Source organism: Diplotaxodon limnothrissa, linkage group LG3 (assembly GCF_057381915.1).
Source record: "Diplotaxodon limnothrissa isolate DT_005_m linkage group LG3, D_limnothrissa_male_GT1.1, whole genome shotgun sequence".
Lineage (NCBI taxonomy): Eukaryota > Metazoa > Chordata > Actinopteri > Cichliformes > Cichlidae > Diplotaxodon > Diplotaxodon limnothrissa.
In genome coordinates this window covers 35869991-35881154 of record NC_140598.1, presented here as the reverse complement: position 1 = coordinate 35881154, position 11164 = coordinate 35869991, and the positions used below count along the sequence as shown (strand labels likewise).

Here is an 11164-nt window from a genome sequence, read left to right as displayed (position 1 = left end):
CACTTTGACAGCGACAGTTTGGATCACTGTGTCGGAGTCTGGGGTCTTTATCTGTGGTAAGTCTTCTTTTTATTTGTTTGCTTTTTCTGGGTTTTTTTTTTTTGTTGTTGTTGTTGTTTTTTCAGTCAGGTGACAAACAAACAAGAACCTTATAACAAAACATTAAAATTTGTGATGAAAGACTGGGATTTTTTTTACATGTTACTGAATGCATTCTGAATAAAGTCAAACTGTGAGCACATACTGACAGGTTCTTTATTGTTTTGTGATTTCTACTTCTTGGGTAAGTCATGTCTCATGACGCAGTTTGTTACTCCCGTCCTGTGTTCCCTCTGTTTAGTGTCAAGTCTGTGCCTGTCATGTGTTTCCTGTTTTATTTTGATAGTCCCTGTCCTGTGTGCAGTGAGTGTTTCATGGGCCACCATTAAACACTTTTCTTTAATGTATTTGCCAAATAAAGATAAAACACAGAGCTGACTGCAGCGGCATGTTTCTTTCTGTCATGACAGCTACATACACACAGACTACTGCTGTTTACAGAGTGGGTGGAGTCAAATCACATGGATTGTTTCGGTTTCTCCTTTGAAAATGACTCTTTAGCACAAACTCAGGAGCCCAGCTGTCTGAAAGTACTAAAGATGAAGCATGTTTACTAAAGTTACAAAACTTATTCTAAGATTAAATTGAGCATTCACCTGTCTGTGTTGAACTGTGACAATCATCAGTTAACACGACTTTTCAGCTGTTTGGGGGCAGAGTCAGTTTGGTCCTCAGACATAATCCTTAAAGTTTGGAGGTGTTTGGTTAAACTCATCATTGAGTCATCTGGTTTGTTCTGCTCTCTGTCAATCAAAGCTAGAGAGCTCGCTTTTTCTACGTTCAAAAGAAAATATAATTTTGGCTCAAGGGGAGGGAGCACTATGCTAAAGACTTGTGGTTCATGCTGACATTTATGCTCAATGTTATATCACTTATTCCAGTAATGTTGTGTTGGTGTCTCATGGTTATTGTTCCCAGCTTCCAGTTCAGGAGACAGGATTGGATTGGATTGGATTCAGGAGTTTTAAGCCTAATCTTTCAAGATTAGGCTTAAAACTTTCCCTTTTGCTTAAGCTTATAGTTAGGGCTGGACCAGGTGACCCTGAATTGCCCCTTAGTTATGCTGCAATAGACGTAGGCTGCTGGGGGATTCCCATGATGCACTGAGTATTTCTTCTTCAGTCACCTTTCTCACTCACTATGTGTTAATAAACCCTGTGCACGAGAAAATGCTAACTTCCTGTTTTAAGACCAAATGTAGAGTTTTACATTTCCGGTAGCTTTATTTTGCGGTCAATCGCTACTGCAAAGGTGGACTCCAAAATCATGTCCAAAATACAAAAATGGAAAGATCGCATTAAGTTACAAAGAGCAGAAGGTGGGAACACTCACCATTGCTGTGTCATAAAAAAAAATCAAATGATTGATTTTGATATTTGAAGAGTGTAGATTGAGTGGTTGTTTACATCACTCAACAGAAGCAGAACTGCATCACAGAATCAGAAGCACATCTCTGTATAGTGTCTGTGAAGGTTCTCAGTCATCCAGGTCATCGTAGTCAAAGGAGCTTGCAAAGAAAAGCGTCTGGACTTCTTTAAGTTGCTTGAAGACGTTTCACCTCTCATCCGAGAAGCTTCTTCAGTTCTAAGGTCAAATGGTGGAGAGTCCCACTTCACAAGTGCATGGCACAACACAGAAGAGCCACCTCCACAGGACAAGACTCAGCAGTCCATCTGCATCTTAAGGATAAAGGACACTCTTTCGAGGATGCCAATGTTCACATTTTGGACAGAGAGGACAGATGGTTTGAAAGAGGAGTGAAAGAAGCCATCTATGTCCACTGTGAGCGACCATCTTTGAACAGAGGCGGGGGTTTACGACACCAACTGTCTGCCATCTATAATCCAGTTTTGAGATCCCTTCCCAGACGCCTTAACGCCCACTCACATCCTGGGCCATCTGACCTCAGGAATTCGCATGATAAGGTGGGGCCAGGTTTCACAATGAACACACCCGAAACTCTGGCTGATTGGGACCCACACCCAGTTTCACACCTTGGCTCAGGCGATTAGAGGATCATCAGGGGGTCCTTTTGTCCCTCTGTGGGGGGTTACTCCCACTAGGTTTATATCTGGGACTCTCCACCATTTGACCTTAGAACTGAAGAAGCTTCTCGGATGAGAGGTGAAACGTCTTCAAGCAACTAAAAGAAGTCCAGACGCTTTTCTTTGCAAGCTCCTTTGACCATCTCTGTATAGTGACAGTTCTTATGATTTAAACAGGCAAATGTTCAGCATTCAAACTACAGGTGAACATTAGTGAAAGCCAGATGTTTCCCCCGTAAAGTCGATATCAGCTAGAAATTTCAAGTACACACCTACACAGCATCAACAAACCGTGAATAAAAAGCCACAGGATATAAAAAAAATAATAATGAATGATTGCTGGTAAGTGTCTCTATATATTAGTATTTATGAAGGGTATGTTGTGATTTACCTTCAAGATTATACAAATACTGAGAAATGTAAAATTTGAATCCTTTCTCTCTTTTGCTCTGAGGCGCAGGACAAAAAATATTGACAAATAGATTAACATCATGTACAGATATATCCGGTAAATGCCCAAGACATCATGAGAAATGTAAATCGCCGTTTGATTCATCCATTTAGTTGACTTGTTTTCGAAAACCCGACTGTAAACAAGGCGTGAATATCACACTAGAAACGAAGCGCCCTACAGGAGTTTCCCCACCGGAAGTATCATATGCTAAGGCGCACAGACCTCTCTACACTGAATCCTACTTGTTATTAATCTCTCTTCCACAGCATGTCTGTTGTTCCTTCTCCCACCCCAACCGGTCGCAGCAGATGGCCGCCCCTCCCTGAGCCTGTCCTGCAGAGGTTTCTTCCTGTTAAAAGGGAGTTTTTCCTTCCCACTGTCGCCAAAGTGCTTGCTCACAGGGGGTCATATGATTGTTGGGTTTTCTCTGTATGTATTATTGTTGGGTCTACCTTACAATATAAAGCCTTGAGGCGACTGTTATTGTGATTTGCCGCTATATAAATAAAATGAATTCTATTGTTTTGAATTGAATTGAATTAAATTCAATTGAACTGAATTGAATGTGTATGCAACACAGATATAAGTGAAAAAAGAAAAAAAGGTGGAGTCGAAAATAAATAAATGCAATAAAATATGTTAAATAACTGACATGTCAGCAGACAAAAAGCGCCAAGAAACACTGTAAACAAACATACACTATCTCACAGCATCTGTGGGTGTGGGGACTTTTTGTGTCACAGGAATAAAAAAGAAACTGAAAAAATCCATTTGTCATGCAAATTTTAAAAAAAAAAGTTGCTTGCAAATAATGGATGTGCTTTATAGCTTTTCTTTTTACAGTATGTTAGAAATGGATTATAGTGAGAATGACGTTGCTTCTCATTGAAAGCAGATGTAGTTTTTAATTAGATATTAATAATTAGATATATTAGTTTGTTTGTTTGGTTTTTTTTGGGGGGGGGGGATGGGGGTTTGACAATGATGGTGATCTGCCTGGACAAAAACTTCCAGGCTGATTTTTTTGTCTCAGTACAAGCCTGACCAGAACACATTTAAAATCATTGCCCTCTGTTATGTAATCAGTGATGATCTAAATGTCTCTTTACATATAAACTATTTTTAAATCGCTTAAACACTGAAACAGCTTCTTGAATGTGACTTCACTGGGACTGAACCTGTTTTCCTTTCATTGTTACAGAGTGGAGGAACTCATTGATCAACAGTACAGGATCTGCAGTCTGGAGATGATGTTCAGAGTAGACAGATGAAGAAACGCGCCACAGAGAAGCTCTGAACTTAAAATCCTCGAAGATATTTTCTCTTTTGTTTGTTTGTACTTGAAAGTTTTTTAAGAAAGCAGCACTTATTTCCAGTGCTGACTAAAATATTTATTTGAGGTAAGATTTCTTTAATGTTGTTAAAGGATCAGAAACATTAACATTTAGAATAAAACACATGATGTTATATTAGTCTGCTATATTAGGGCTGCTTGCTGTGAGATGCAGAGAGTAACAGGAAGCTTGTTTTGCTTATTGACTTTCAGAGTAATGAGTGATGGCTCTTCAGGAGATCAGTGTGATCTTCACACACAGACCCTCGGCCTTCTCTGCTGCTGTGCTGCTTCTAACACTCGTCCTCTGCAGAGGTGAGCAAAAACTGCTGAGCATTTAAACTCATCTATGATCAGAGCAGACACAGATCAGGGTATATGAATTATGATTATTTATATTTTGTACTGTTTACTTTTTGTTGTTTTGTGTAAACAAATAAGGAAAGATTGTTAAAAAATAAATGTGATTCTAGGCATCATGATTGTTGAAAACAAAATGTTGGAAACGTAAAGCATCTTTAGCAGGAGCCAAAACAACAAGGAGCAGATTATGGCGTTCTGAATAAATGGACAAATATGACAGGCTGTAGTGGGGGCCTTGAAGTTCTTTAGATTTATAAAAGAAATGACATTTAATTTATTCCTGTGTTTCACAGTTCTGATGTTGTATAAAGTTGTGTGTCTGCTCCTCTCTGTCTCCTCAACAGGATCATTTGTAGTGGATGTGACACAGAGCTCCTATCAGGCAGAGGAGAACCACAACATCACACTGGAGTGGACGTTCACCACCAAACCAGACACGTCCATCTCAACACTGGAGATCCTCTGTTACATGAATAATGATCATAAACACATAACTCTGTATTATCTTCGTGGTGGTGTCGAGTTCTCAGAGGATGAAGAGTTTTCAGGACGAGTCCAGAGTGACAAAGACGCCCTCAGAGAAGGACGAATCAGACTCCAGCTGTCCAGACTCAGGACTGAGGACTCGGGTCTGTACCTGTGTGAGGTGGACACAGGTTATGGCCGCGGCTCCAACAGCTGCAGAGTCACCGTCTCTGGTAAGACAATTCATTTATACACATGTGATCACTGTGAGCTGTTAACGTTAATCATGGTTCAAACCTGAGATAAAATTGGTGTGTATAATTGTTACAGGCTTTCAAAGTGATGAACACAAATCTTTAGTTTCCACTTTCATAACAACAGTGTCTTTATAAATATCCTGTTTGATTGATGGAGTTTCAGACACCAGCAGCTGTAGCCCCACTTTCACTGACTCGAACATGAACTGGATCTTCTTCACTGTTCTAGAGCTGATGTTTCCTTTTCGAGCATTTTTAATAGAATTGCCAGAAAAACAGTGTAGTACGAAAATTACATCCATAAACTGCATCACACAGACACACACCTGCCAATTAGTGCTGAGTACAGTAACAGACATATAGGAAGTCTACACAGAGATGATATGAAACTATCCATGGAGACCAACACTGGTTCATGTAGAAGACTGTAAACATGGTCATTTCTGCTTTAAGTTGGACTTTTTAACACAAGAGTCTTTGTGGCTTACACACACGTGAGGCTAATTCTTCATGAAGCTGCTGGTCCAGGTAACATCCCTGAAGGAGGCCTCAGAGTCTGAGTCGACCACAGAAATCCACAGTGTCCAACCTCAGTGACACTGTTACTGAGCAGCTTCATCAGGACATGTGAGGAAACCAACACTGAAGAGCTACAAACTGTTTCTCTCATCACAACAGTTTGTTTGTTTTTTGGTTCTTCATTGTTGGTTTCTTGTTTCAGTTTTGTAAGTTTCCACTTGGTAGAAATAAAACTGTGAGCAACTTAATTCACTGTCATAATATTAGATCATTTTCCAATTTATTACAAAGAATTTTTATTTTATTTTATTTTATTTCAGAATCAAGACCTGGGAAGACAGAAACAACTCAGCAACCTGGAAGTCTCCAACCACCAGAGCTGAAGGACGAGACCAAAGGTAAAAACAAAATAACTTTACAGTTTACAAAATCACTCATTCATTATATTGTTTATATACAGTACAGTCAGGAGATATGGGCCAAATCAGAGAACTGTATTAATTTACGAGAACAGAAAACACTCCCATCCAGTTTTCTAGAAATGGATTTAGTTCAGTCTTAAAATAAAGAGAGTCTAAGACTAGGCCTTCATAAGTGAAACTGAGTCTATATGAATAACAAAGTAAAATCCTCCCATAAACCTGCAGCTCTTTCAGGTAAACATACTGAGGTTCTGCTTCAAAATGTCAAATATCAGTTTTATCCAGTTCTGGGTTTTGGGGCCTCGAGTCTTTCCTGGCTGTCATTGGGCAAAAGGCCCGATGTAAGCTGGAGGTCACCAGACTGTAAGTGGTGATAAATGAAATTCTCTGTGCATCAGAAACATGTAAATAAAGTCTGGTGTTCACCTCTCACAGTAATACTGGTTATTTAATGGTTAATTCCACTTCCTGTTTTTAAAATGTGCTCGTTTATATCATTAACACTAAATTATGTGTTTACTGTTTTTTGCACCTTAGGAATTTCTTTGTCAGGCCGGCTAGCAATCGTCGGGGCTGTATTCATCTGTATCTCTCTGATCTCATGGGGATTTATGTTTTATCAGAATTGCAAAGAACACGTAAGTCTGTCAGAAAAAAAAAGTATTGTCTTTTAAAAACAAATGTTTACAGTTTGTGTCAGAATCATTTGCTCTGTGACATTTTAAAGTCTCTTAAACTTTTCATATTCAGTATAACTCAGTGAGTCTTTGGATTTTCTTTCAATTTCAAACAGAGTTCTTGATGAAGACGTTGTCAGCATATGGACCTTCTAGTTCAGTTTCATGACAACAGCTGGAAACTGCAGATCTCAGACTTTGAACAGAAACTCTTCATAACATCGTGATTATAAACCAGATTTGAAGTTTCCAATTCGATGCTGTTTAGTTGGCGTCAAGAACCAACAGAGGGAAAAACAACACAAACAACAGAGAAAAGATTTAAATTCAGGACTTCAGTCCAATATTGAAATCCTTCAACTCATCTGAACTATAAATATGCTGAGGTGTTAAAATAAAAACAGGATGAATTGAATTTGAGGTAAAACACAAAACAGCATTAACAGGATGAAGCTTCATGTTTTGTGTTTACATTGTTTAATACACTCTTGTTGGCACTTTTGTTGACAGTAAAACGGTTTCTCTACTTTTTATTTGTTCATGTGTGCTAAAAAAGTAAAGTAAGAAAAGTAGTTGGACTGATATTTACACTCGTGTCTCGTTTTAATGCAACATCAAAGCAGCAGAAACCTCAGTGAGAAGAACTCTGACTCACATAAAGATTCATCAGTTTGTGACGTTCAGAATACAACTAATCACCAAAGCTGCAGATTCTGTGTTATTAATGTGTGTTTTATGGGAGAAACTGGATTTTCTTCTTAGATTTTTCAGTGTCAGCTCATCAGTGAACTGTTCCTCTCCCAAAGACTCCAAGACCTCGGTCAGGTTTATGTTCCCAATCCAAAGTTTTTCCCAGGATAGAGCTGCTCTCTGCTGCAGCTGATCCATCTCCTGTGTCTAACCCTCGATCAGAGTCCAGTGTAGAAATACTCCTGTTCTTGTCGTTGTATATAAATCTTTGTTCTATTTTTTTCTCTTTTTAAAAAATGTTTACTTTTGCTCTGTTGCCTGAATTTGTCATCACTCGAATGTGTCCGTGTGTTTATTTCTGAGTAACTCTGTAAGTTTGTCTTTCACTGTCCAGCTCTGCCTCTTGTGTGCTGTATCTCTGCACTGCACACAGCTGTGACAACAACTCAGTGTGAAACACCTGGTTAAACGATGGACATGGAAATATATATTTTATGCAAAACTATATATAATATATTTTGAATATGTAAGCAAAATTAATATAAAATAATTTAAATTGAATTCAACTGAATTCTGTGTCAAGAAGTTTTTACATCACATGAACATTTAAATATCACAACTCTGACTTCCTGTAACTCGTCCTCCAGTCTGGAATAAATACGACCAATGACAGACTTAAATCAGATTTACACCATGAAGGCTGATGGGGTGATGTCATAACTCCAGTGAGTCTGCTGAATGGACACCCAACACTGTGAACATGTTAACGAGGAGATGTAGCATTCTCTGACTGATACCACAGGTGTATCTGTGAGGCTGAGGTGTAGCACTGACAGCTGTCAGTAATGTTTGTAAAACACTGCTGTCCTCCTACATGGGAGCAGCACAGACACAGGCTGTATCCCAATTCAGGGTCTGCAGCCTTACAGGCCGCATTTTAAGGCCGATTACGTCACAGCGACGCAACGAAGGCTGTCCCAATTCAAAGGCTGCTCGAAATGCGGCCCTCAAATGCGTCCTTCATTTCACTGAATTTTAAGGATGCGGCGGTGTAGACTTCGTGGCCCAACATATCCCAGAATGCATAGCGCGGCGGTGGGTGTGGATAATTTTGCCGAAAAAAACAGCGGATGAGGGGCGCCCGAAGAGTAAACTTTAAGTACTGAATATAATGTCACTTATTTATGTGCAAATGTTTAATAACGAAGAACATTAAAACATTACTGTTGGCCACATGTCGGCAAAGTTATGTGACATTAGAGACGTTTGTACTAACTTGGTTTTAAAGCCTTTACTTTAAAATACACGCCGTTCAATAGCTGAGCTTAATCTTACAGAGAATGATCAAAGCTCATGTAGAAGCAAACAAACAAATGAACAAAATATGTTCTCCTTCATTTCTGTCAAACAAAGCTGTATGAAACGTTTCTGTTAGTATCATTGCAACCTGGGCAGCGCAACGGAGGCTAGACCGTCCCATTTCACAAGCCTCGCACTTCCGGCCTTAGCGGTCTTTAAGTACGCGGCCCTTGAGGATCGTTGAGACTGCGTACTTTAAGGCTGCAGACCCTGAATTGGGATACAGCCACAGTCACAGGATAAAAGATGGATGTGGGATGATATTTATAGGTTTATATGACTGTAACAGAGTTTGAAGCTGACTTGGATTTAAAGAGGTTGGATGTGAGGAATTAGAAGCAGACCTAAAGCATCCTGACTTTATTGACTTATTTTGATTCTAGAGCCCATAATTTGCAAAATAAACAATTATAAATGTCAAAACTTTTACATAGCAGCACCTGGAGATCATGAAGGCACCTGGAAAGTTTATAATGAGGTCATAGTGAGATTGAGGGTCCTTATGTCATAGACTTCAATATAATCTGGTCTGTTTTTCAAGATAAAGGAGTCTCCCCCTGCTGGTCATTAAAACAAATCCAGGTTTAACCTTTCAGAGCTGAGTTCAGTCTTTAACAGTGTAACAATGAAACAGACTGAAGAAATAAATCAAAACTCCAATTTCCTTCTATAGGGAGTGCAGAATTATTAGGCAAGTTGTATTTTTGAGGAATTTATTATTGAACAACAACCATGTTCTCAATGAACCCAAAAAACTCATTAATATCAAAGCTGAATGTTTTTGGAAGTAGTTTTTCGTTTTAGCTATTTTAGGGGGATATCTGTGTGTGCAGGTGACTATTACTGTGCATAATTATTAGGCAACTTAACAAAAAACAAATATATACCCATTTCAATTATTTATTTTTACCAGTGAAACCAATATAACATCTCCACATTCACAAATATACATTTCTGACATTCAAAAACAAAACAAAAACAAATCAGCGACCAATATAGCCACCTTTCTTTGCAAGGACACTCAAAAGCCTGCCATCCATGGATTCTGTCAGTGTTTTGATCTGTTCACCATCAACATTGCGTGCAGCAACAGCAGTGCTGTTGGTCTTCCTTGGTCTCTTGTGTTCTGGGGGCCTCTGGATGTCTGGAGTTTTGATCTCCTCCACACCTGCTTCACGCCCTGGAGGACGGGGCTGTGGCCCCCCCACACCCTCTAGCAGATTATTACATGAAGGAACCTTTTAAAAAACAAAAAACAAGCGCGTCCATGCTCACAGGTGTACACACGGGTGATCACACCCACAAACTACACCCTTTTTGGCTCCTACCTCAAAGCACACTGTGTTCTGTTGATCTTATGTGCTGCACAATAATGTTTAACATTTAGTATTTACTGTCATATTCCCATATATCATTGTGATGTTGTTTATTCTATTACTCTTGTTCTCTTCTGCTTGCTTTCTTTTTTCTTTCTCAGCAGGTGATCCAGGTGATTGATATATGCATTTTTTTTTCTCTGCCCGTTCTGTTGGTTTTTGTTTTTTGCCCTTCTCCCCCGTCCCTCTCCTCAGCTGTTTCTCTTTCCCTCTTTCTTTCTCCCCTTCTTTCCCCCAGTCAAGTCTGTCCCGTATTCAGTAAGTGAAAATAAAATAAACAATAAAAGGTGAATCAAATGGACCATTATGGCAAGGCTGGGATGGTCAGTTTGGTAAAGTAAATCCGTTGGGCATCTTTCTTTGCCTTTAGACAACAATTCTGATGGCAAAAGAGCCAAACGGGACAGGCCAAAAAAAAAAAAAAAAAAAAAAACATTGCGTGCAGCAGCAACCACAGCCTCCCAGACACTGTTCAGAGAGGTGTACTGTTTTCCCTCCTTGTAAATCTCACATTTGATGATGGACCACAGGTTCTCAATGGGGTTCAGATCAGGTGAACAAGGTGGCCATGTCATTAGTTTTTCTTCTTTTATACCCTTTCTTGCCAGCCACGCTGTGGAGTACTTGGACGCGTGTGATGGAGCATTGTCCTGCATGAAAATCATGTTTTTCTTGAAGGATGCAGACTTCTTCCTGTACCACTGCTTGAAGAAGGTGTCTTCCAGAAACTGGCAGTAGGACTGGGAGTTGAGCTTGACTCCATCCTCAACCCGAAAAGGCCCCACAAGCTCATCTTTGATGATACCAGCCCAAACCAGTACTCCACCTCCACCTTGCTGGCGTCTGAGTCGGACTGGAGCTCTCTGCCCTTTACCAATCCAGCCACGGGCCCATCCATCTGGCCCATCAAGACTCACTCTCATTTCATCAGTCCATAAAACCTTAGAAAAACCAGTCTTGAGATATTTCTTGGCCCAGTCTTGACGTTTCAGCTTGTGTGTCTTGTTCAGTGGTGGTCGTCTTTCAGCCTTTCTTACCTTGGCCATGTCTCTGAGTATTGCACACCTTGTGCTTTTGGGCACTCCAGTGATGTTGCAGCTCTGAA

The 11164-nt window shown here is 39.8% G+C and overlaps 1 protein-coding gene across 1 annotated transcript; it reads left to right on the top strand.

The window, feature by feature from the left end:
• The first annotated feature begins 4155 nt into the window (after window positions 1–4155).
• On the top strand, window positions 4156–6759 carry LOC146635578 (uncharacterized). The gene is made up of 5 exons (XM_085350185.1): window positions 4156–4246; window positions 4639–4992; window positions 5856–5933; window positions 6495–6595; window positions 6751–6759. Exons 1-5 carry the CDS (start codon window positions 4156–4158, stop codon window positions 6757–6759), a joined length of 633 nt encoding a protein of 210 aa, XP_085206311.1.
• Window positions 6760–11164: the final 4405 nt, after the last annotated feature.